Genomic DNA, 27,065 nt, shown 5'->3' with positions numbered 1-27,065 from the left:
AAATACGTTATTTGTTAGAAAGTGGCACTAGAGTGGCATCGCCTGTTTGGTGTCATTACGATAACGCCATGCCGCGCGCCGATGCTACACCATACCGATACGACTCAGGTCAAAATGGCGACGTCCCTCATGTACTTCAGTTGGCTACTGGCGCGGCTAGTAGCGGCTGCGATACTGACTTTGCTAGATGGCACTAACTATGCACCATATTTATAAGTTTCAGATAAAAACTGGTGCGTTTTTTAAAATCCTCTAATCTAAGCCGACCCTAGAATTTCGTATATGATTATTTGAAAAAAAAAAAACTATCTGCCTAGATTCGAATAAATACAGTATGAAGCCAACAGATAAAGAAGCCAAAAAGTCGCAGTTTCGCCCAAAAGGCGAAGCATCGATTGCAATACAAAATTAGTAGACAGCTATAAAAAGTAAGGATAGTAGTTTTATCCGCAGTATAAACTTGTAAGCATTCGCTTACTAACTAAATTAACAAGCATGGTGTCACATGCACATAAGCAAACATGAACACATCTCACTCGTTGACCACAGAAACTCGTTAAAATGTTGGAGTGAGGAAGCGTTGCAGGAGCAGCAACCGAATTGGCCTTCATGCTACCTCCCACTTCACCGCGAACTTAACGGCGAAAACACTGCGCACGGCTAACTCTGTCCCCGCCACAGATCACTTTCAAGATAGGGCCTGCGCGGCCATGCAATACGCAGCATGTGCCAGCAGGCTCACCCTCATACGCTTTCACTCGCACATACAACATATGGTGGATGGCGACAGTGTTATCGCCTTTCGACTTTATACGGAATATCATGGCGATGGCAGAAATGCACCTTAAGTGTCTGTATAATTGCTATCACAATAAAAAAAAGGGAAGTTGCGGTACAGTGTAGACTGCTTATAACTTAAATTTAGCGGTGCAGCCAGCTTGTACGTTGCAACAAGCGACTGGCACGTTGCAGATACGACGCAGCCGCGCGGGTGCCATATCTTGAAAGTGATCTGCGATGTGCGAAATGTCATAAAATAAGGAACCAACTTTAGAGTAGGGAAACTGAACCTTTCACAGTGGTACGAAAATAAGAAGCGGCAGCGCATGGAACTCACTAGGGGACCCAACAGATGGCGCTGCTAAAACAGGAAGCGGAAATCTATTTTTTTAGTGCTAAATCCAATATGACCGCTTTTTACCGGTCGTGTACGCTGGTACGCGCCGCACCCGCCCTGCTGGCTTTGCGGCATGCCTCTGTGCCTTGGCTGCCGCTTAGCTGGTGCATTATAATTGCCAGGATACCAAAGAGCCTCTACTGACGCCCATACAAACAAGCCACAAGTGAGTGAACAGGACGTGCGACTTTATTAGAAGACAATCAGGTGCACCTTCTCGTACAAGAGCAGCAATAAAGCTTGCATGTTGAGATACGCTGAAACAATAAACGCGAACTCGTAAATAGCTCACTTTTGTCATCGCACATGGCGGTCCGGTAATGGGTGACAACCAGCAGCGCAAGCAGATAGTGTCCCACCTGTTTGCACCGACAGTCATCGTTCAAGATAGGTTGCAACCTGCATTGTGAAGAATTTGGTTGATGCAGGCATCTGCTGCCGCAGCCTGCACGTTTCTGTTCTTTCGGGGGCCGCTAATATGTGGCTCACACTTGGTGCCCCACTTTGTCTCAATATGAACAAGTTGGTTTCTTGGGCATCACCTTCGGCAGCCACTTTTGTGGGCCTTTCCACCCTTGTGGCTATCAACTTCATACACTTCGGACCATGTAAGCATGTATGCTGCTCTTTGTTGACACCAAATCGCGGCCATCGAAGGCCACAAGCAAAATTTGCACACAGTTGCAGCAGGAAAGTACGGAATGGGGAGCACCAATCATGGTGCGTGTAAATTGGGAGCCTATGTTGCTGCGTGGACTCCAGGAGCAGGTGCTTATCTCGAGAGACTGCTTCCCAATGCAAATGACCAGGCCGCCACATCCAAGAAACGTAACACAACGACCATAAACAAGTGAGATAACAGCAAAATGAAATTCTGCATTCAATCACTGCATAAGGATCAGACAATACACTATACATTGGTTAAGGGGGGAGGAGGGGATGAAAAATAACTTTTTTGTTTCTTGACAGAAAGGGGTGAAATTTGGCACACATGCTGTACATTGCAATAGAGAGGCAAATCTAAAATTTCATTAAGATATCTTCATTAGTTTTTGTCTTATAAGAATTTACAAAAGTTTACAAGTTCCTTGCTCGTGGAAAGCCTGGCACAGTAACGAAACATGGTACGGAACTGGGAATACTGTGTATGTTTGCCCAAATGTCTAATCTATATCAAGACAGTGTTCGATTTTTTTTTTAGTGCCCTCATAATTTTTTACTCGATATGACATGCATGTGACTTGTGTTTCACTGCATAGAGTCATGTAGTTATTCTAAAATAATTAAATAATGGAAAAATAAATGAACATTTCAAGACTGTCTTGATGTGCAGCACAGTTTATGGATCACAGCAAAACAAACTGGACCAAAATCGGTCCAGCCATTGTTGTGCTATGCTTTCCACGAGCGAGGTGACCAACAAAAAAAACACTATTGAGAAAACGACCTGCAAAGTTTTGCAAGCAGTGCAGGTTTATTAGAACGCATCAGGGCGGTAATTTTTGGCATCAGTGCTGCCAAGCATCTTCTTGCACCTTTGCCTCTTCGTTTGGTGGGCTTTGAAAATTTCATAGCCTGGCTAGTCCATCAAATTGAACTTCCGTTCAGTTCTGGACATCGCGCGAAGGGAGTCGCGCACGCTGCATGCTCGCGATTCTGCCATCACCACTGACACGAAACGCGTCTGAATCGTGCGCCGTTCAGGCGACTATTTGTCCGGTGAATCTTTGGTTATCACACTAGCTCGTCGATGGTTGGGGCTCGCTCGGAGGTGGCGTGTCCGTGTCGCACGATGCACCAAACTAAGTACACCGTCTTTGCCGGCGATGGTGACCTTCGACCCGTGTCTATACGATCTCGGCTGATTCGCGCGGCCGTACGCCGAGGCGCGGGAGCTTCCGTTGGCGCGTCTTCCGTCGACTGCGTTGTCGGTACCGATTGCACAGGGCAATTGTCGGTTTCGCTGCTTGAGTCAGGCGGTGCAAGATAGCGTGGCACGTAATCCACGGTGCAAGGTAGCGCGGCACGTTGTCGGGTGCTCCTCCGCTTCTCCCGCTAATCTCCGTATTTTTCTCGCCGTAGGAGGCTTGCGCTTCCGTGTTCCGAAGGCGTGCTTTGTCCAAACTTTCATCTCCAACAAGCGACGATCCATAACTAAACTGGGCGCTCTCAGAAATCCGAATTCTGCGTGTCAAGTCAAGACGCCGGCATGGTTTGCGAAGCAGACAACTGCGATTGCCATCTTGCCCGCTGCCGCAGCAGTAACCAATGGGAAGACGCCTTTCACCACGGCAGCCAATCGGAGGCCCGCTTTCATCGGAGGGCCCGTGTGACTACCTCCAGCAGACCCGCGCTTCTTTTGTGTTTGTGCGTTTGTTACAAGATGGCGACGACCGACGAATTGAGAAGCGGAACAGCGAAACTTTGAGCTTTCGAACGATACCAAGATGGCGGCACTCGGTGGCGGGAAATACGAGATATGGCTCCGTGAATGGCGGCGATTTTGCGCGATTTAAAGCTGTTTTCTCGCCCTGCGCACTGACAAATTAATTTTTTTCGGGCACTTTTAGCGCGTTTTCAGCCAAACCATTTTGATACAGTGTAGATTAGGCGTTGCAGATACCGAAATGCGGGGTTTTCAAAAACCGATTTTTCTTGTGATTTTCGCGATCTGATCCCCGCGTCCCCCCTTAAGATCCACATGGTAACAGTGAGGTATGACGTACAAAGGGTCGCTTAGGCGCCTTCAGCAGTCCAACTACAGGCACAGTGCTTGCCTTCGTTGCACATGGTGGTCTGGTAGCAATCGACAACAAGAAATGCAAACCGATTGGGCAGCATATCCCACCTGTTTGCACCGACAGTCATCGATGAAGATAAGCAACTTGCATTGCGAAGCATTCGGTTGACGCAGGCATCTGCTGTCGCAGCCAACACAGCGACATCGACTATCCAGCATTTTAGCGTTAACTCCTTTCCAGCCTGCATGTTTCTTTTCTTTTGGGGGCCGTTAATATTGCCACGTGTCTAGCGCGGCGATGACGACGACATAAGACACATCAGCACTTATGAAAAACATAGCAAGAAGAAGAAGAAGAAGCAGTGACTAGCGCGCGGTATTTTAAAACCGTCCGTTCTTGTTACTGCCTCTACAGACAAGTGCGTTTCGTTTGTCCCTCGAGCTTTCGACGTCGTGACTGGTGGAGGTGCTGGGTACCGGATGCTCGGGACGCCTGTTCGGACCCGTACACTCAGCCGAGAATCAACCTCTCGACATTACTCCAGTGCACTGATTCAGCCGCCGCCTGTTAGGCCTGAGCCCAGATTTCACCAGCGTTCCAGCTCCGACCAGCATGGACACTACTACATCGGCGAACCTTCCGCCTTCACAGATGACGACAAGCCCTTCCCTGGTGACTCTTCAGCATCCTCTCGTTCCGGATATCTTTCGTGGCGATGCGTTTGAAGACGTTGAGGACTGGCTTGTTCAGTATGAGAGGGTTGCCAAAGTCAACGAATGGAGCGCAGAACAAAAACTTAGGCGCGCCTATTTCGCACTAGAAGACAGTGCGCGCACGTGGTTCCAGAACCGGGAAGCGTGCTTCCAAACGTGGAACGACTTTTGACGCCAACTCCTGGATACGTTCTCCTGTTCCGACCGGCGGGATTACGCGCAACAGCTAATCGAAGCGCGCTTCCAGATACCCAACGTAAGCGTCGCTATGTATGCTGAGGATATGACCCGTCTATTTTGCCGAGCTGACCCCGATATGCCCGAGACTAAGAAAGTGCACCATCTCATGTGCGGAATTAAGGAACAGTTGTTTGCAGGCCTGGTACGAAACCCACCAACCACGGTAGACGAATTCATCAAGGAAGCCACAATAATCGAGCGAGCACTTCAGCAACGTTGCCGCCACATTGACCGCCTGTCCAATACCACACCAATGAGCGCCGCCCCTCAGAATGCCACCACTATCGAAAGCTCTCTGCGAGAGCTGATTCGCAGCATACTGCGTGAGGAACTACAAACCCTGTTTGCTCCTTGTACCGAGCCAGTAGTTGCTTCTGTTGCCGAAGCCGTCCGCCAGGAGCTGCGGCAAGCCTTTTCATCATCCGCGCCGTGCCCCGGATCACGCCCGTTGAGCTATGCCAATGCCGTTCGTCGTTCTCCCCCTCCACCGCCGATCACGCCGTTCCATCCGCGACCTGTTACCACTCCATCGGGGCAGCGGGAGCCTGGGAGACGACCACCAGCTCGCCGAACTGACTTGTGGCGCACTGCCGACCGTCGGCCACTCTTCTTTTACTGTGGGGAACCGGGCCACGTTGCCCGTTACTGCCCTCATCGAGACGTCGCGTTTGGAGGCTTTCCACGTTCAGCTTCCCCGCGCTTTGAATACCGCCGTGCCCTGGACGAGGGTAACTCGCCGACCACCCAAGCCGCTTCGCAACATCGTCGCTGGCAGTCTCTGTCACCTCAATGTTCCGCTTCCCCCAACCGTCCCAGTTTCGCTGACGTCGTCAGAGGCCGTTCCCCCAGTCCTCACTGGGGAAACTAACCGCCGTGACCTCCGGGGGGAAGGTTGCCAACTGTCGAGACGCCGAAAAGACCCCCCAACTGCCGCAACAAGACGACATGCCGACGACAAGACGAATGTGTTCGCGCTGACCTCAGCCTTTTTGTTTGCGGACGTCCCGTAACAGCCCTTGTGGACACTGGTGCTGATTTCTCGATTATGCGTCAAGAGCTGGTTGACCGCCTTAAAAAGGTAAAAGCACCATGGGCAGGGCCACACATAAGAAGTGCCGTGGGTCAGATAATGGCGCCAACGGGTAAATGTACCGCCAGACTCTGCATCAGTGATTCCAGTCTTGTTGCCACGTTCGTTATTCTCCCCGAGTGCTGCAAAGAACTCATCTTGGGGATGGATTTTCTGCGGGATTATGGAGCTATTATAAACATCCCGGAGCGTTTGGTCACATTTTCAGTCAACCCAGATGTAGACTGCAACTATGATAGAAAGCACGGGCATTTGCGACTAGCCGAGGACGTGACGATGCCGCCGCGAACCTGCTGCCTTGTGTCTGTTTCTACCGAGAGGCCTTACCACGGTGATGTGATAGCGGAACAAATCAACGTATTATAGCTCACGCAAGGCGTTTCGATTGCACGGGGCATTCTGGCTTTAAATCGTGGGCATGCAATGCAGCAGTGCTCCTTACGAACTTTAGCAACGAACGCCGCCACGTCCCGAAAGGCACTGCAGTTGCGTTCTGTAATGACATAGTACAAGTAAAGGACTGCTTCGCTGTGCACGACCAAGGAACGAGTGACAAGACCATTCCGGCCCCGACAACATTGTCCGTCGACGTTTGCTCGGCCCTGTTGCCCGCTGAGAGGCAGCGCCTACTGGACCTAATACAGCAGTTTGAGAATTGCTTTTCGTGTACGTCCAAGGCAAAGCAAACACCACTGACCAAACATCGGATAATTATGGACGATGCCACTAGACCAATTCGACAGAACCCCCACCGTGTGGCCCAGAAAGAACGCGAAGAAATACAAAAGCACGTGAAGAAAATGCTCGAGGATGATGTGATACAGCCTTCGAAGAGTCCTTGGGCGTCCCCTGTGGTGTTGGTAAAGAAAAAAGATGGCAGCTTGCGTTTCTGGATTGACTACCGCAAGTTAAATCAGGTAACAAAGAAAGAAGTCTATCCGTTACCACGCATCGACAATTCACTCGACAGGTTGCGCCATGCACGCTATTTTTCCTCCATGGACCTACGCAGCAGGTATTGGCAAATAGAAGTCGATGAGCGAGATCGGGAGAAAACTGCCTTCGTGATGCCCGACGGTCTCTACGAATTTAAGCTGCTACCTTTCGGTTTGTGTACAGCGCCAGCCACTTTTCAGCACCTGATGGACACCGTACTTTCAGGTCTAAAGTGGCAAACCTGCTTGGTATACCTCGACGATGTGATCGTTTTTTCGGCTACATTAGAAGAGCATCTAACCCGGCTACAGGCTGCTCTCCAAGCCGTATGCTCTGCAGGCCTCACAATACAGCCTGAAAAATGTCATTTTTGCTTTAACGAACTCCAATTCCTAGGCCACGTCGTCAGTAGTGAAGGTGTCCGGCCTGACCCAGACAAAATAGACGCGGGTACAAAATTCCCCACATCATCTAACAGGAAGGCAGTGAGACGCTTCTTGGGCCTGTGAGCCTATTATCGCCAGTTTATTGTGGACTTTTCATGTATTGCCTCACCGTTGACGCGACTAACACGAGATGTTCCCTTTGTTTGGGGTGAACGCAAGCAAATGGCATTTAACGAATTACGTCAGTGTCTGCAAATGCCCCCAGTTCTGGCACACTTTGACCAGGACGCCCCGACAGCACTTCATACTGACGCGAGCAATGTAGGTCTGGGTGCCGTGCTGGTGCAATGGCAAGACGGCTCCGATAAAGTGATAGCCTACGCCAGCAGAACTCTTTCGCGCTCAGAAGAAAAATATTCAACTACGGAGAAAGAATGCTTCCCCGTTGTGTAGGCTGTTGTTAAATTTCGCCCTTATTTATACGGTCGCTCATTCACTGTCGTCAGTGACCACTATTCTCTGTGTTGGCTGACTAATTTAAAAGACCCCTGCGGTCGATTGGCGCGCTGGAGCCTCAGGCTTCAGGAGTTCAACATGTCCGTCGTATGCAGGTCAGGGAAAAAGCATACCGATGCTGACTGCCTCTCTCGGTCACCTATACAGCCTTCTGTCACCGAGGATCCGGACACAGACGGTGCATTCTTGGGAGCCGTCGATACATTTACCATTTCCAAGCAGCAGCGCGACGACCCAGAACTGCTTCCGCTTATTGATTTCTTGGAAGGCCGGGGCAAAGACATGCCTTGCCTGTTTAGGCGCACTCTGGCGTCATTTTGTTAGAAGGACAATGTTCTTTATAAGAAGAACTTTTCTCCGACGGGCAGCACCTACTTACTGGTCATGCCTGCTTCGCTTCGCAATGAAGTTCTCACAGCGTGTCATGATGAGGCCACCTCAGGTCATCTGGGCTCCACACGAACATTGTCCCGACTGCGGCGGAAGTATTATTGGCCGAAGCTCCCAGCCGATGTTAAACGTCATGTGCGCACTTGTCCTGACTGCCAAAGACGCAAAGCACCACCCGACAAGCCAGCTGGTCTTCTACATCCTGTAGAGGTACCGGGAACGCCCTTTGCCAAAATTGGCATGGATCTTCTTGGACCATTTCCAACTACAGGGAACAGGTGGATTATTGTCGCCACTGACTACCTCACCCGTTATGCGGAGACAAAAGCTACCCATCGCGGAACAGCAGCTGAAGCAGCTCGATTTTTCGTCGAAAACGTCGTGCTTAGGCACGGTGCCCCAGCGGTTGTAATCACTGACAGAGGCCCCGCGTTCACGGCCGAACTTTTAGAAGCAGTTGTCAAACTCAGCGGCACAGCCCACCGGAAAACGACAGCCTATCATCCCCAGACGAATGGACTAACGGAGCGTTTGAACAAGACACTCGCAGACATGCTTTGCATGTATGTCGACCTGGACCATAAGAACTGGGACGAGATTTTGCCTTATGTAACCTTCGCATATAACACCGCTCAACAGGAAACGATTCGCATGACACCATTCAGCTTTGTACACGGTCGCAAAGCCACGACAACTTTGGATGCAATGCTGCCCCATGAGTGCGACGATATCCATCCAGATGCTGAAGAATTTGGTCAACGTGCTGAAGAAGCTAGACAGCTTGCACGTGTACGCATCCACCACCCAGCAAGACCAGGATGCAATGCGGTACAATCGTCAGCACAAATTTGTCGCCTACACACCCGGCGAGGGAGTGTGGGTTTGGATACCCATTCGGCATAGGGGGACTTTGTGAAAAACTACTAAGGCGATATTTTGGCCCATACATAGTTATCCGACGACTGAACGACGTGAATTACGAGGTCATGCCCGATCGTGAAGCTTGTTCACGGCGCCGCCAGCAACCCCCCGAAATGGTGCATGTGGTGCGCATGAAGCCATACTTTTCCAAGTGACTCGCGTTTTAGTGTCTCGTACATGCATACAGTCAAGTTGCGCATCGGGACGATGCTTCCCTTGGGAGGGAGGCAAATGCCACGTGTCTAGCGGGGCGATGATGACGACATAAGACACATTGCTATGAAAAACATAGCAAGAAGAAGCAGTGACTAGTGCGCGGTATTTTAAAACCGTCCGTTCTTGTTACTGCCTCTGCCGACAGGTGCGTTTCGTTTGTCCCTCGAGCTTTTGACGTCGTGACAATATATGGCTCACACTTGGTGCCCCACATTGTCTTATTATGGACAAGTTGGTTTCATGGGCATCACCTTCGGCAGCCACTTTTGTGGACCTTTCCACCCATGTGGCTATCAACTTCATACACTTCGGACCATGTAAGCATGTTTGCTGCTCTCTGTTGACGCCAAATCGCGGCGAACGAAGGCCACAAGCAAAATTTGCACACGGCTGCAGCAGGAAAGGACGGAATGGGGAGCACCAATCACGGTGCGTGTAAATTGAGAGTCTATGTCGCTGTACGGACTGCATGAGCAGGTGCTTACCTGGAGAGACTGCTTCCCAATGCAACTTACCAGGCCCCCCAAATCTGAGAAACGTAACACAGCGACCACGACCAAGTTTCTGCAACCAGATTCTGGAATCAACCACTTCAGTGTAGCTTGCGCCAAAACCCAGGCTATTGAGCAAGAAGAGCAATCCTGAACGAGACCAGGAATTAAATATGGGAATGAGAAAGCTTTCATTCAAGAAAGCCACTCTGCTCTGAAAGCAGTGAAGGCCAATAACCGTAAGAAAAGTGAAATGCTACATAGCACACGGTGCAAAGGTTAATGCAAGACACATGCCGATGCCGCATCTGCTATTTCAGGAGAGGAATTTAACATGGCAACGTACAGTGGAGAATACTGCTACAAAGATGTTATGCTAATAGAAAATGACGGGCATTAAGTATGAGCAAAGAATTGGTTCACATTTATGTTTGGGTAAGGAAGAAGCATGATATCTAGAAAGAATGGGGAAGGAAAAAAAAGCTTGCATTCATAGAAAAAAATTACCGTATTTACACGATTGTAGGTTGACCCATTTTTTCAAATTTGGCAATCCAATGTTGGGGGGTCGACTTAGAATCGAAACCGAACCGTGTACCGCTAGTAACGGCAAGAGAAACGAGAAATCAGGGGCGCTACGGCGTGGTTACAACTTTGCACCTACGTTTTTATGGTTATGGTAGAAGCGTAGCGTAATAATTTACTGTATTGCATACATTTTGATTGCGCGCACCACGAGCGCACGGCTCTTGTGGGAGCATCGATCATGGAAGAGCCGCCGTTTAGGGGGTATTGGTAGATGGCGGAAGAGCCGCCGTTAGAGGGGTATTGGTAGTTGGCGGAAGAGCCGTCGTTTGGGGGGTATTAGTAGTTGGCGGAAGAGCTTTTCTTTGAGATACGATTGTTTTCGACGGCCGCGCGCATCTGTCACTTCTGCTGTTGGGCTGAATCGTCGCGCCTGTCATGAGTGCCAAAAACTTTCGGCGCTCGTTCTCAGCAGCGTTCAAACGTGCTGCTATCCTCCATGTTGAGGAAACTAACAACTGCGCAGCGGGACGCAAGTCTGGAGTCAGTGAACGTGTGGTGCGGCAGTGGTGGCTTCAGCGCGAGAAAATTTGGCGTCTCTGGTTGACTGTGTGCGGGTGGGTCCTCTCTGCGTGGGGGGCTGTACCGCGCGATGTCGTGGTGCGGTGGTTCGCGAAGTGTGGACTCACTTTTGATGATGACGTGCTGTGGGACCGCAGCAGCTATGACGGCAGCAGTACCAGTGAGGTCAACTCTAGTGACGATGAGTAGTCTTAGCAACCCCATCAATAAATTTCCCTTGTGTGAAATGCACTCGCATGGTTTTTCTCCCCCCCCCCCCCCCATTTTTTTTTGAGACATGCAATTTTGGGGGGGTCGACCTACATTCGAGTCGACTTACAATCGTGTAAATACGGTACACTTCGCACAAATTGAATTTGACAAGGCCAGGAAGCTGATTAAGGAAGGGCATACTGATGGAACTCTTTTGGCCAGCGTCGTCCATGCTTGTTCAGAGGTTGCAGGCGCATCTGAACATGAATTTTTTTGTTGAGGTACGTGGATGACTGCCAATATCCGTGCTGGTGGAATGATGGCTGAGGCTCTTTTCAGTCTTGATACAGTCCTACGTCGACTTGGTATCTCATCCAAATACTTCTGGATCCGCTTCTTTGTTCATGGTGTAAAAGCCTTGCGAGTTCGGCTCCAGCCCCTTCCTGTTGGTGTAGATATATGAGGGCTTCTGTGATGAGGGCCAAGAGGTGCTTGGTGCAGACTGTTGGGGCAGAACCGTAGCACATGAGATACAGCAGAGATTAGCCAAACTCGTGTAGTGCTTTCTATGTTTGAACCAATTATGCTGCACCGTAAATATGAACAAACATATCATCTGCTGCAAACAAATGACAATGTATCTCAAGACTAGCAAGCAAATACTACAGCGTTTATCAAGCATATTTATTTCTGAACCCGGTGTTGTTTACCTTGTAGTAGCAGCAAAAGTCCACACGATGGCCTTGTAGCAAGCAGTAGGTTCTCTTTAATGTGTGTAGTGTGTTGCTTTACACTGGCGCCGTCTTCTTTACTGGATATCTGGAACAGAAATTTTGACTGCATCAGAAACTGAAAAACACATTTTGGCAATATGAAATGCAAAAAGCTGTGACGTACATATATATTGTAATGGTTTGACTGCAGAACACATTCAAATGTACATTGTTTGTTCTAGGGTGCTTCATCAGCATGTTAATTAAATATTGGTACTGTCCATAAAATTTGTCTTCCTAACTACAATGCGTGTCAACACCTTAAGTATTATTAGGATCACAAATGAGATCATTTTTGCGCCCATTTATACACTAAAAGAGATCACACTGCTGGTTCCACAAGCAAAGGCACAAAAGACATAAACCTATTAGAACTGATGCATTCTTTTTCTGCACGAACGTGATGCACCGCTTTACTACTGCAAAATAAATGCCTTAAGGTAAACCAAACTGAACGGCAAGAACATCAGAACCAACTAGTACGAAATATGGGTGAATTATCATGCATGCAACTATTTAATACATTCAATTTAGTACTTTCACTTCAATTTACCAAAGGGTTATTCGGTTTTGAGATCGAAATAAGTTTTCGGCGGACTCGGGGGGGGGGGGGGGGGGGAAGACATATATATTGACCAGGCTAACTAGGCTACTCAGTCGCCTATAGCCACGGCTACAATGAGATAAAAATGTGACGCGCGTTCCGATATCGTTCTCTCTTTCGTGATTGTGTGTATAACGACGGCCTCGCAACTAATGGTTTATTTCAGAAACGGCAACGGAGGGTCCCGACTACCCATATGTAATACAGGATCTAGTTCGTTAACTTGTCTCCGCCTGTGAATTAACAAGACGAATATTAAATAACGATTTAGGCATCAATGTTAAACGACTCACCGGTATTGCCATCCTCAGTCGCAGCAGAATCCAGCTCCTGTTTCGATGCATACTTGTTCCGCATGGCTCAAGACCAAAACCTAGCTTTCGGGCTTACATCTCAGCTCGCAAACACGTCACTTCACCTCAAGTAAAATAATGTGAGGTGTCGAAGCGCAATAAAGTGGTTTTAGCACAAATAAGCAACCAGCATAAGTGTACCAACCAATGAATCCTTGTTTGCCGTGTACCCGAAAATATCGTTAAAATTTCTAAATCCAGGCGAGAGGTCAAGTGGGAGGTTGATGATGATGAACATTATTTTGCGTTTATGATGGCAAAAAACAATAGTCTTAATACTCAGCAGTAAATTGTATAATTAGGAATAATAATTTTGTACTCTGTCATAAAATAAAAATGCTTTGATAAGTGTGGGAGTAAGTTTGGAGGTTGAAATGGCGCTTACTATGGCGCCTCTAGCGGGAGACTACGGCACTCACCGGGGCAACTTTTTGACGACATACTACGCTTGGTTATTAGCCGCGCTCGGCGTGGTCGATTTTTTTCGCCCTCTGTGGCCATTTGTTGAACTTGAGAGTGGCCCTGGCAAAGTCGGACCTAATCGTCAAAACGATCTGCGATGTTGACAAAGTGCACCTAGTGCTGGTAAGCTTCGTATGCGCTGTGCTTTCGATGTTTAGTTCGCGTTGAAGCGAGAGAACAGCGCAAAGGTCAATTCGCTTGCTCCTGCTGTTGCGCTTCCTCACGCCAGCGTTTCGATACCGCGTGTCCGCGGTTATCGCACGAGATGTGTTCATGCTTACCTGTGCGTGCATGACATCGTGCTTGTTAATTTAGTTAGTAAGCGAATGTTTACAAGTTTATACGGCCGCTACAACTACTATCCTTACTTCGTACAGCTGTCTACTAATTTGCTATCGTAATCGTTGCTTCACCTTTTGGGCAAAATTGCGACTGTTCTTGTGTTCCCTTGAAAAACGTATCAACGGGGTTCTACTAACCGTGTACGTTTTCTTCTTGCCCAAATCCAGGCGTGAAACAGCTGCGCCATTTGATACAATTTTGTATTTTTGCGCTGAGCTGCACCAAAAGCGTGATATATGTTGAAATTGCGCCACGCTGCGCTAAAACGCCCGACCAGCCGGGAAATTTCTTGGTTATGCTATTTTTAGCGGGAAACAAAGACCGTGTTCGCAACCTGCAGCTTGAACATTGTCATCCAATTCGATCCCGTAGCGCAGACGAGATCCAAACACATGCTCAGACGAGACGTTGATGTGTTTGGTGGTGTGAGCGCCGAAGAATATTTTTGCTGCTAGTTGCAGTGTGGCATGTTGTATATGCAGTAAAATTTCGCGGACACATGGAGCGTGCATTGCTTGCAGTAACGAAAGCAGTTCGCCATTGCCGCGTTGAATCAACAAGATCCTCGCCATATCCGTGCACGCGGCAACGAGCGGAGCGGGTACGAACACTCCACGGGAAACTCGCTTGTACGGTACAGCAAGCGACCTGGCACTGACAGCGTGAGCTTTGTAGGCTATGCAGTGCCGACATTGTGCCTGTTGCTTCAGTGAGGTGTAACATTCAACATTATGCAACACGAAAATGAAAGTATCCCTGAGAGTAATCCATTGAGATAATGGCTCTAGCAATGAAGTGGTAGATGAGAGTTTGGATCACTCATTGGCCTGTTTAAAAGTGAAGCACGAGTCACATTTTCAGGACACTGAGGTGCTTAGTGCTCCATTGAGCAGGCTAAGGCATCTCGCATGCCTCGGAAACATAAATGGTAAAAGTGGGAGAGGTTGCAGAGCCAAAATATAGAAATTGTTTTTTCTGTTGGCAATAAGATGCAATAAATGGAAAACTGATGTATGTCAGACTGTGGCACTGTATTAAACACATGGGGAGCAATCAGTATAGTGTGCAGATGGATGTGGCTCAGAAACATAATTCCAGTAACCAATAAGTGCATTTACTTTTGATGTTCACTAATTCGACTTTTCTAATATTTTTCGCAGCATTTTACTCTGTGCTGTCCATGTTCTTGCCTCATGACCTTTTTTGTTGTACATTTGCTTGAACACTTTTTATAATGGAGGAGGAGGCATACATGTAATATTTTTTTTAAAGTGAAATGTGTCAGAATTTTTATCTTTCTCTTTTCAGATGCTGATGACCCTTTGAGGTTTAGAGCAAATCCTGCAGCCCTTGAAGCTGAAGTAAGTGGTTATTAGTTAAGAAAAAAAGTGCTTAGATAATGGTCTTGATATTTTTGTTTTCTCTTTTTATGATGCATGATTTTTTTCTTTTATATTGTGAATTTGCAAGCAATGGCATCAGATGTAGCCATGCATTAATGTTTCAGTAGTAGCATTTCTGCATCTTCATTGTTGTTTTTCAGAGTGGTGATGAGTCTACAGATAGTGTTGAAAAGGGAGCTGGAGATAAAGCAACCAAAGTGTACAGACCCCCAAAGTTGGCACCTGTTCACTATGGTAAGTTTGCCATCTACATACCATCCATTGTAGCTCAAAGGGACTATAAAGGGAAAAATGAATCGGTTCATATTTATAAAGTGTTCTTGCAGAACTCTACTTTCATTGATTTCACAGTTATTCATTGACTATTAGAAGAGAAAATGATGGTCAAAGTTTTATTTTTGAATTTCGCACCGATACCCCAGGGCTTGTATGTCAGTGTGATGTCACTGATTGCCAGGCTTTTTCTTCACGTCTCGGTTGTTGTGATTCAGTAAAAATTCTAGAAACTTCCTAAATTGAAGCTTTGGCTCTTTTAAAATACAATGTAGTTCATTTATGAAAAAAATAAATTTAACTAGGCCCGAGCAGACGATGTCAAAATCCATGATGTCACTGTGGGCCGATGTGGGAATCTCAAGGCGGGGTCACCACCAGTGTTTTGTTCTTGCATCTTTTCGGGCATACCAAACATCTTCTCGCATTAAGATTGGCTTTTTGGTATTGGGTAAGGGTAATTTGTAAACACAGGTAAAATAATTTTACTCTTGAGTGGCACTTTGATATAAAATACAATGGCACTGTTGAGGCATTCTTAGTAGACATTAAGTGTTTTAACTCTTTTCTTACCTTGGGGAAATTATGTTTGTAGGTTACGCCAAATTTTTTTTTCATATGAAACTACTGCACTCAATATTTTATGCAATACATAAACAAAAAGCAAAATGAATGCACTTTTCATGCATAAAGGTTTATTAACGAGATATATGTCAGAAAAAAAGATATAAATTGCCAAAATCAAGATTGTGGGATAAAATTGAACAAAAGTTTGTAAAGACACGCTTGTATCTCTACTAAGAAAAAAATTTAACGAAAATTGTGAGATATACAAAATGTATTGCCGTCTAATAGGCACTATCTCGGAAAAAAATAAAGATTTTTCATTGAACAGGTATTCCACTACAAAAATTTAACTGCAAGCACCACAGTGCGGAACCAGCCCTGAATATCACCGGGCTGCGGCCGGCAATGTTCCGGGCTGGTTTGCATCGTCGTTGCATTGAGTCTCAAAGTCCAACGAAAAGTCAGCGTCATCCGACTCGCTGCTACTCGATGCATCAATAAGATCAGCCACAGAGGCAGCGGAATCACGAGATTTATCTCCTGAAGCATGCGCCGCTTCTGGAGCTGGACATGTTTGCGCTCTGCCGCGACAGTCGCGCAACTTTGGAACGCATTCAAAAATCACCGCCTTGTGGGAAAAAAGCGAAGTGCTTAGAAAACTAAAATAAAGTTCTCCTCCTTCACGTCCGACAGCGCAGTGTGTCTGTGAACGGCACAAAGGTCTCAAAAGCGGCATTTCAAACCATCGATAGCGGGCTAACGATGCCCTATGGGCGCAGTACGGAAAGAGTTAATACAGCGTATAGCAGTAAACGGTAAGGCATTGGCGTTATTGTCAGCATTCTGTGCTCCACACTGTGCATTCGCAGTACGTTAGTGATGCTGGGGATCTTGTGTACATACACTATTTGCAGTACTCCATGTTCAACACTAACCCGTGCAAGGGGAGCATTGCATAGGGGAACATGGAGGTGCCTGTTGAACAAAGGTCTGGCGGCTTCGGGCCTATTAAGTCATCATTCTGCACTGTTAGGCTGATTAATGCCTAATTGATACTTTAGGGGCGCGATCTTGTACGCGTTCCAAAATGGAACGGAGGCGTTCCGTTCCATCGAGCCGCACACGATTGGTCAACTTGAACCGCGACGTTCAAATTGACCAATTGTGTGCGGCTCGTTGGAACGGAACGCCTCCGTTCCATTTTGGAATGCGTACAAGATCGCGCCCTAGGTCTGTGTCGGGGTGCTTTGACAGTAGAGCACTTGTGACAACTGGGCACTGATTCTCGTTTCTAGTAGAGCACTTGTGACAACTGGGCACTGATTCTCGTTTCTTGGCACTGTAGGCTTGCATATAATTTTGCTTGTGCAATTTCTACTGGGCTGTGTATGTGTTGACATTCTAAACGCAGTAGTTGTCACTGTGGAATGTGTTTTGACTCGTAAAATGCAATTTCAGATGGTGATGAAACCGAAAAGGAACGTAGGGAGCGACTCCTAGAGCGAGCAAAGAGAAAAGCTTTGTGCACTAATGTTATGGAAGAACTGCGAAGCGAGTTCTATGATGGCCCTGTAGAAATCAAGGTGAGTGTTGCCTCTTTTGGAAGCTTAAATCATAATTTTTATTATTTTCATGTTAGAAATGGAGCCACAGTCGCAAACCTTGTTGCTGCCGTTCATCCAATCTATTCACATGCACCACATGCACAGGTCTGCATTTCTTGGTAGTGGAACATCAGGTGCACACTTCCCCTGTCAGTTATGTTACTTGGCAATTATTTCACTATGAAGTTTCAGTTCTTGAGAAATATTATTCAGCCACACTAGAACCATGTTGCCCACCTATCGTTGCCATTTCATGAGTGCTGACATGGATTGTGGCCTCAGAAAGCTGTTCTGGCCAACACTGTCACATATTGGTCTTTTTTGCGCTGGTGTAGATGGCGCTTTATGTTTATCTTAACATTTTGAGCTGTAGTATCGGGCAAACACTTCTAAATGATCGTTTAATGCTTCCGAAACTCCTTTATTTTGTGGCGACGTCCGACTTGCAGTACTTCTTTTGGAATGCCGGCGAGTGTATGCATTATTGGTGAATGACAGCAAAGCAACAAGGGGTAGATTTTGAAAAAGTGAATCCAAAACTTCCAAGTTTAATGCCACTTTCACAAAGACAGAAGGGGGCATCTTCTGTGTTGTTTTGAGAACTTGCAAGCACTTTGTTTGTTGTTGTGTGTAATGCATCTAACAGGAGGAGTAGACGATCAAGAAGGCATTTATTATTAAATAAATAATAAATGTGAACCAATGATGGTAAATCAGACCAATCACTTTCGACAGTCAGCATGATGACACTGCAGCTGTTGCCATTGTAGTTTTTGTTTTATATTCAATTTTGACATTTAGATCCCTATTTGATCAGAAAACGAAAAAGAAGGGCTGGCAGTTTCAATCGTCTGTGTCAGGTTAACGGTGGAGTGGTCATGGTTCCCACTTGACCATTAGTGGTCTATTATGTTGACTTGTTTGTAATCATATCATTCATAACAGTCTGAACAAGCATTCACGTCATCCCAAGTGTGACACACTCCACATAGGTTACTATGGCTGGGAGTAAACAGAAATTGTTTCTCGAAATTCACACCTATCATGGTCATTTCATCAAATTCGTATGTAATTTCACAGTGTCAGGATATCAACAGAAACTGTGAATGGGGATTATTCTGCTTTTTTTCTCTTTGTATGAACCTTGCCTACCACACTGGCAACTGGTTGATGAAATGTTATTCTGTGTTATCTAATATGTTATTCATACTATTTTGTAACATTTCAGGATGCTTATGACAGCCACAAAGCAAAGCAGAACAAGGCAGTGCAGGAGCGAGTGCAGTAAGTGTGCATGCTAACATTAGCCCTCAGTATGGTGCATGTTAATGTATAGTGTGTGAAATTGGCCTTGGGTACTCTTAAATGTAGGGGTGTGCGAATACGGAATAGTAGATTTCGAATTCAATATCAAATCGTTAAAGAAAAAAAAACCTCGAATATCGAATCGAATACAGTCGCTGACCGTTTATTCGGACTCAACAGGAACCGCCGAAAAGTCGGAATAATTGAGTCCTAAAAAAGAGGGCTCACCAGAAAAAAGTGCCCTTATGGTCCTAGTGGTTGGAAAACCTTCTCAATATGCGACTGTACGCACGCACGCTTATGTGCGACCAGGTCAGCCTGTATATCGGCCAGTGTTTTCTGACCATCGCTATGGGTAGAAAAGAGTGTTGTTAAGGCCTGCGCCAAGTCCACACTCGATGGCTGTAGTGTGGGCAGTGTGTTGTCATCGGAGTCACTGTCCACTGGCGACAGCTCGAGAACCTGACAGACGATCTCCTCATCATCCAACTTGGTATAGGGCAGGACGGCACTGTCCAAGTTAACTAACTGTTAAAAAGTAACAGTGGTGATATTGAGCCCACTTGTATGGAGGTCGTCGATAACGTTCGTTGCTGCGGCAGGCGGCATCCCAGACGTGGGGCACGGTGTTAAACATACAGATGGAACGACGGAGCGCTGCCGCCGTGCACTCACTGCGTTGAACTTCGGTACCTATGCTCCATCACGCCGCAAGGTGGCAGGAGCGGTCGCGTGGCCGAGATCCGGGCAAGCCGGCCCCTATTGCGCATTTGTAGACGAGCGGTCGCCGTCTAGTCGAAGCAGTTGTCGCCACGTTGCGCCCTTGTTTTCATTCTTTTTGTGCGATGACAAGCTGTGTCATTCGTGTGAGCAAGCCGTGAAATGGACTAGAAGTGTTTTGTGCCATGGTACAAGTCTGGCTATAACACCTGCACTGAAAAAGTGTCGCTTTTTGCTGCACCCGGAGAAGTGGACCGCCTGAAGATATGGCGCCATGCGATTCCGCGGAAAGACCGCGTGCTGCAGTCGACTGACGACGTGTGCGAGAAGCACTTTGAGCCGAGGTACGTGACGAAGACGTGGGAAGCAGTCTTCAAAAGACACGTTCTTGTGAGTGCACCATGAAAGGCAGCTCTGGCAAAAGACACATGTCGACGAAGTTTTCCGACTGCCCTGCTCACTTGACAAATACAGAGAAAACCATTGACTTTGTGTTAGATAACTACAACCTGCCATTTCCATGTCAGGAACATAAAGTAGACATCATGGCACAGGTTCTTCACTACTGTGTAGGAGTGTGGATGCGGCAATATTGCAAGCAACTCAAAAAGAATGAAAGCAACAAATCTCAAAAGTTGCGCAAGCTTTTGAAACTAGTCCAGTGAGTTGCTGCCTCAAAGTTGGAAGTGCATAGTTTTCGGTTTTCATGCGTTTTTAATACTGCTTTCATTTTTAGTTGAAGTGCTTTCTTATTCTGGTTTGTGGCACTGAGCTAAAATAAAAAGCAATGTGTTCACAAATGAATGCATCTCTACATCACTGTCATAAAAGGTGCTGTTTTTAACTTTCGTGACCGCGGGAAAATCGGGTAGTTTTCGGGTAGTCTGGTAATTATTTTTTTTCCTGCCACAGGAACTGATTCATGTTGAAGTGTATGGTATCAAATTGTAGAAGAAGAAATTATTTTTCTAACGGTATTAATTTCAAACAACGTATTTGTGAAAAATAGAAAGAAAAAAGTTACGAAAACAAAGAAATCGCAACAAGAACAAGATCGATAAAAACATCAATGATGCTTTGCACAAAAAAAGATATTTAAAACAATCGAAATATAAATTTTCAACAAAAGGGATATATGAAATCAGCCTGCAAGTATAAGCTCTGCATCTACAGTGTAGACCGCTTATAACGTAAGTCGCCGGACTCGCGAATATCCGCACTATAAGCGGTACCGCACTATAACCAAAGCAACAATTTTCAAGGCCCGCACATATGCAAAATATGTGCACTGAGCTGCCACGCGTATGCGACAGTCGATGAATGCGGCTAGAACGTTTGCATTCAATTTACAGTCGAATCTTGTTAATTCGAACCAAATCGTGCGGCGGCGCCTCCGACTGGCATTGCTCCGGCACTTAAGGGGGGACATGGGTTGTGGAGCTTATGTCCTGCATCTTATGGCCAATTCTGATGAAAATAATCAGGCTTACTTAGTTTTTGTGCTGATTTCAAATATGCAATAATTTTTCTTGTAAGTCCATTGGTTCAGAAGATACACAAATCTGTCACTCTATTGTTTCAGGAGACAATGGAAAAAAAACTGCTCAGTAGAAAGTGAATATTATTTCATAGCTAGATACTATAATATGCAATAAATGCAATGCTGCAAAAAAGTTTTCAAATTAAATAATAATTAGCCATTTTGCAGGTGATCAAATTTATTTCCTTGTCCTATGGCTACCACAACAAAAGAAAATTAATAAAATAAAAATATACATGTGCAGAAATTTGAAATTCTGCTCTCAGCACTTTGTAATATGCAGATTAGGCTTTCTGCTAAAGGAAGAATTATTGCTCTAGCTGTTCTAGATCATGAGATATCACTCCGACAATCTGGTGAAGTCAACCAAAAACAAGTTTTGAGAAAAGTGAGAAAACATGCAAAACCTTTTTATTTGCAAATTTACAGCTGGAACAGCTCAGTAGGCACCAGACATGTAGTCCTGCTGACTTCCAGCCCCTGTGTGCCGCTTTTTCGGGGACTGGCGCAAGTTTTCTGTTGCTTTGCCCACGTTCAGTTTGGCGTAAAGTCCGCGAATCGACCGCGCGCAGTCGCTCGTCAGATTACGCGCCGCGCGATCGGTCGCGTAATCGCGCGGCGTCAGCTTCGCCTTCACGTAGCTCTGCCACGTTTTCGTGTGAAGAGCCCGACGGCTGATGTCCATCAACGAGAAAATGTCATTGAACGCGGTCTGTCGGTTGCCCGTTGCCTGCATGGCACGCGTAGCCAAAACGTTCACAGCAAAGGAGTTCATTCGCTCGGCACTATCAATGCGCGGCGAGCTCCACACCGACGTAGTCTCTCCACAGTTTGCGCACATAAAACGCAGCTTCACAGCGAGTCCGTATTCCCGCTCGTCTCGGACGATTTCGAAAGCACCACTGCAGTTTTTGCACGTCGCAAACGTTAATGAAGTGTTCACTGCACTCAAATCCACAATCGTAAACGTAATCCCATCAGCCGGGCGAAGTGCATCGTCGGTACTGTCACCCACGAACTCGCGTTTCCTCTCCGTCGCTGGAGCGGAAGATAACGCCGATAGATTCGCTTTGGCTTTCGCCGCTTCCTCCTTCAGCTCGGAGGGTTGCCGGTAGATCGTATCTTGCCGCGAGTGAAGGTCGAAGGCTTGGCGGCAGACGGACTTTGAATCGCAGCAGCCGCTGCGGTGGTTAGGCCTACCGTTGCTGCATCGACGATTTGAGCATCAAAGGCTGAGGTTGTGGCGTCCTGGTCGTTTTGCGGCGTCGAGCAGCGCACTTTGCAGTTTTCGATGGGCGTCCGTCGCACTTTTTTAGCACCAAACTTGTGCCGCGTGCGAAATTTGCGCACTGTTTTCGACAACGCAGCACGCTTTCTCGCTGACAGTGGGGCAAGATGGCGCGTCTCAATGCGCGTCTCCAAGCGCGCAGCAGACGGTGGCCATGCCGTTCCGCCAATTGGGAGGCAAGCTCAAGTCACGTGCGCCAAGTGCCGAATAGGAGAGCGTTTTAGTACCTTTTTTTGGCGCGCAGTTTTTAAGTGGCCAATAGCTGAATGGGGCCCGTTCTGGCGGGAATTTGAAGGCAAAAAGCGGCTCTTTCAAATGAGACCAAGATGTCCGCGCTAGCACACGTGGAAGAGCAGGCGCGCGTTTCGGAAAATGTGCCGTTTCAGCGTCAGTTTAGCCTGAAATTCAGCTAGTACATGTCGTATAAGGCATCATTGCGGCTAAAATATTGACATTATCGGTATGAAATTAACAATATAGGTGCAATAATAGCTGTACATTCCAACAATGCAATTTAAAAAAATCGAGTTTTTTCGCGATTTTTGGTCGCCACAACCCGCGTGTCCCCCCTTAGAGAGACCCCGCGCGCCAACAAAAAAAAAAAAAGGGGGGGGGAAAAAAAACGCGGCGAAAATTTCACCCTCTCTCAAATGGCAAGGTCGCCTATTCTGCGTTGCGCCGGAACATGCGTGTACGTGCCGACGTCTCAGCCACGCTACGGTAGCCACGCGTACAAAATGGCAGTGAAGCCTTATTTCTCCTTTATGCTTCCTCTACTTTCTAGTCACGTGTTGACCTTGCACGCTGCCGTTATGGCGCAGAGGGAAGCAGCGGCGCTGTCCCATTCTGGCCAAGCGATACATGTATACATGGAGTGCTATGGAAAAATTGACTTGTGTCTGAAGAGACCGCACTATATCCGGTCCTGCACTACAAGCGGTTACGTTATAAGTGGTCTATACTGTACAAAAGTTCTTGAGGCAGATGGGTACACGCAGTACTCCGGAGCGCGATTCTAAGGTGCACTCCCGGCCGTCTTCGTGGACAAAACTCCACTCCCTGCGCGGCCACCAGCAAATGATCACGTCCGAGCGACGTTTACACCCTGCAGGTAAGAACTGTGACCTTTAGAACACGCTGGAAATCCTTACGTCGATGCGCGGCAGCAATCACACCGTCCGAGAAGAAAGCAAAACTCAACGGCGGATACCTGTCAATGTTCGGGGCGGTTTGTCGCACTTTCGTCGTCCGTGCTGAAGTCCGACGAATCGAAGTCGTCATCCGAGTCTGTGCTGCTACGATCATCCGCAAATTCGAGCCCAGATGCGTCGGAATCCGTCGAAACTCACTGTTTCCGTGGAGCGGACATGCGCATCCTAGATGCCAAACGACGAGTGCTTGTCACTCTGGCTTTGCAGGCGCTTTAAAAATCCCCGTGCGGTGGAAAAGAGAAACACAAATCCGAAACTGATAAAATAGTCTTTAATGCGCTCGATGGCGCTAGCTGTCCGAAGCGCTCGGAGAAGCGCCAAAATTCGAACTTGTATCATCGAGAAGATACTGTCGACGGGAATAGGCGCGGTCACGAAAGTGTTAAGTTCATCCACGCTGTGAGTTGTTCCTTTTCCATGAATCATCCCTACCTGCGTGTGCCGTCCTTCTCTCTCCGTGCGAGAGCTACGCTTCTAGCAATGAGAATATTTGGGGTTTTACGTGCGAAAATCACGATATGATTACGAGGCACGCTGTAAGAGGGCTCCGGAAACTTCGACAATCTGGTGTTCTTTAACGTGGACAGGCATGGTATAGTACACGGGCCTGTAGCATTTCGCCTCCATCGAAATGCGACCGCCGCGGCCGGGATCAAACCAGCGACCTTCGGTCAGCAGCCGAGCCCCGTAACCAATCTACCACCGCGGTGGACTGGCTACGCTCGGAAAGACTCCACACATCCCAATGGACGTGTTCCTTAAAAGGTCAAGGCGTAATGCTGTCTCTGGGCGACTACGCAAGACACAGTCAGTGAGAAATATCACTCGGGTGTGAACAGAGGAGAATCGGAAACACATAGCCACCACTGTAATATGTCTCCCCTTCTCGCGGTGCCAAAGCAGGATGTTTTTTCATGCCCTAAAGCGTCGTCGGTGCCTCAGACTTAGCTGCTGACACTTTCGCTAAAATTCACTGTTTTATATGCGACAAGCGTCAACAAAGGTATTCATCAGACATTTTTTCTGCACAATCAACAACCGCTAATTGCTTCGAATGTTCGAGACAGCAATCGACAGTACGTGTTGCTGCTGTAATACTACGGCTAATGCGTTACTTTGGCGTACTAGGTAAACATTACTTCAACAAACTGAACTAACTTCTGTCATATTTCAACATGACTTCACTGTCATATGTTTAAATGCACGATTTCACATGTCCGAATGCGAAGACATCCTCCTATCTCGAACCTTCGAGGTGGTGAATTGAACATATTCAACAGATATCTATGGCTGTATCGTCAAAATCTCATATCTGTTCGCCGTTTTATCTTTTTGCGCTCGTTATAGCGTGAAGGCTGAGTTTATTTATTTTGAGCGGCATTCGCGGCCCCGCAGCGACCAAGCAGCGACCTCGCCTCAGCCACGGGTACTGTGGCGCCATCTCGGGCCCTCTGCACAAAACGCGGACCAAAGTTCCCCCTTTTCGGAGGCGCCGTTAGTCCACCTAAAATGCTTCTAACACCATGACGTGGGGTCCTGGCCTGTAGCACTGTCCTCACCATCGAGGAGAAATCTTTATGGCGAAAGCAGTTGTGAATTGTGTCCGGCGTCACTGCGTTCCAGGCACTGATGCTTATGGCCGAGAGCACATCCACAACATAGTTCTTGCCGCAGTCCAGACACAAGAGCACGCGATTGTTCTTGCCGCGGTCCACACACAAGAGCACGCGATTTAAGATGCGTGATCGGTAGTGAACCTTCAAGTTCTTAATCGCGCCCTGGTCCACGTGCTGCAATACACTGGTAGTATTTGGTGGCAAAAACTCTAAATCAATAGCCTTGAGATTGTTTATGTCCCCATGGCACCGCAGTTGTCAATGAACTTGTACAGTCGCCTAGCGATTTTTCGGACTCTGAAAATTGGGACTTGTTGGATATTCCAGACTTCATAAAGGCACCGGCAGGGTTTTCATTGAGCTAATGTATTTTCGCGACCGATTTTTCGGATAAATTTAGGCTCTAAGTTCGGTTTCCCAGACTAATCGCTCGTTCGAGCCCCGCTACCTGTTCTTGGAGGCCGCCATGTTGGATTTTCAGCTGGCTTGCCCAGGCTTGGCTTCCAGTGGCCCGCTGTATAGACCTTTTCATCGGCGAGGAGGAAGGGCGCGCGACGAGCCTTTCTCCTCTCTAGCTTGTGCAAGCCGGCACGGCGCGGCTTGATGTGTTGCCGGTCGCGAACTGCGGAACGATTCGAAGGTGTTTTAGCTAGTTCTGAGTGCAATTTACGGGATTTAGTTCTTACGAGGTCATCGAACACCACTGTGTAGCCTTTAGGTGCAGCAGTAGCTGCAGTATCTGGAAATTTTCTCTTGGATATGCAAAAATGCGACGCGCATCATCAGCCGCGGTGTGTGCGTGTGTTGTGAACTATGTTGAATGTTTGGGGGGCTTCCCAACCCGTAGCGCGTATAATCGCAGCTACGTAGGGTTCGGGCGAATAAGGCAACAAGCGAGTCCACCTCAACGTTTATTGCTGTGGCAATAAACACACTTGCAGAGGGAAGTCCGCTCTGTGTAATAAGTAATAAAATAGGCTTGCCTCGTCGCGTGTGGTAGTCACGCAAAGAGGTCACTCACATTTTGCCGCGGGTAAATCCATATGGGCAGGTGTTTAGGTGTAGCCTGGGGGTCTCTCGGTCGCGCTCTTTTACCTTTTTTACCTTTTCGCGAGGGGAATGTCCTCCTCGCCCGCCGGATAATTTTCCTCACGCACGTCACGAGAGGCGAGCGAGAGAACCGGGAGAGGGCAAAGTGCATTCTCCTGTGTCTGCCCGGCTCCGCTGCACTCGCTGTGCGCGCACTAGATGTCCGCCCAGCTCCCACCGAGTGCGCTCCGTGCACAAGCGACGGCGAGAGGCCGCGGGAGAAGGTGGCAGGGTTGTGCTCCCCACAATGTATCGGTTTTCACCGACAAAGAGTTGTGAAACATTTGCATCAGCCACCAGCATCGTTCTAACGCATTTTAAGTCTAGTAGACTTCAAAACACTAGTCTACGTTAGCCTCCTGGAAGAGGCCGACACAGCAGAGCGCTGCAGTAGCAAACCAACATGATACACACAACTACTTCGGGCTTAGATCGGCATTGCCTTTTTGCACTGTAAGGCACAATATACAAGGGGATCGTATAAAGGAATTCAACAGCTATTTGTAAGGCACAATTTCTGTAACGTGGGTGTATGCCTCGTGAATGACAACTTATGAGACTTAAAAAAGAAAAAAAAAAGTTCATATGTCCTCCTTTTGTGGAAAATAAAACGGAAGACGGGATAACGACGCTATAAGACTCGCGTAGTCGTGCCGCATGCATGGACCAGTTGGACACATGCTACATAGAACAAACAGATCTATAACACAAATTAGTACTGCTCGCGCGCTTGCACACAGTCTGCAGCTGGTCGTTTGACCACTCGAAAAGTGTGATTCACACGGTACGGTATGCGGTT

At 47.4% G+C, this 27,065-nt stretch overlaps 1 protein-coding gene across 4 annotated transcripts in view; it reads left to right on the top strand.

The window, feature by feature from the left end:
* The window catches only part of LOC119435994 (neuroguidin), a 93,571-nt gene that overhangs the window by 9,588 nt on the left and 56,918 nt on the right, over positions 1-27,065 (top strand). The window contains exons 5-8 of one of the 4 annotated variants that reach the window (XM_037702714.2): positions 14,959-15,011; positions 15,194-15,287; positions 17,352-17,476; positions 18,726-18,781. In XM_037702714.2, the coding sequence (XP_037558642.1) occupies positions 14,959-15,011; positions 15,194-15,287; positions 17,352-17,476; positions 18,726-18,781 (328 nt within the window). The remainder of the gene's footprint in view (positions 1-14,958; positions 15,012-15,193; positions 15,288-17,351; positions 17,477-18,725; positions 18,782-27,065) is intronic. The other 3 variants (XM_049673248.1, XM_049673242.1, XM_049673247.1) reach the window with 3 other exon arrangements.

Source organism: Dermacentor silvarum, chromosome 1 (genome assembly GCF_013339745.2).
Source record: "Dermacentor silvarum isolate Dsil-2018 chromosome 1, BIME_Dsil_1.4, whole genome shotgun sequence".
NCBI lineage: Eukaryota > Metazoa > Arthropoda > Arachnida > Ixodida > Ixodidae > Dermacentor > Dermacentor silvarum.
The sequence above is the reverse complement of the archived record's forward strand: the minus strand, read 5'-3'. Positions and strand labels throughout refer to the sequence as shown.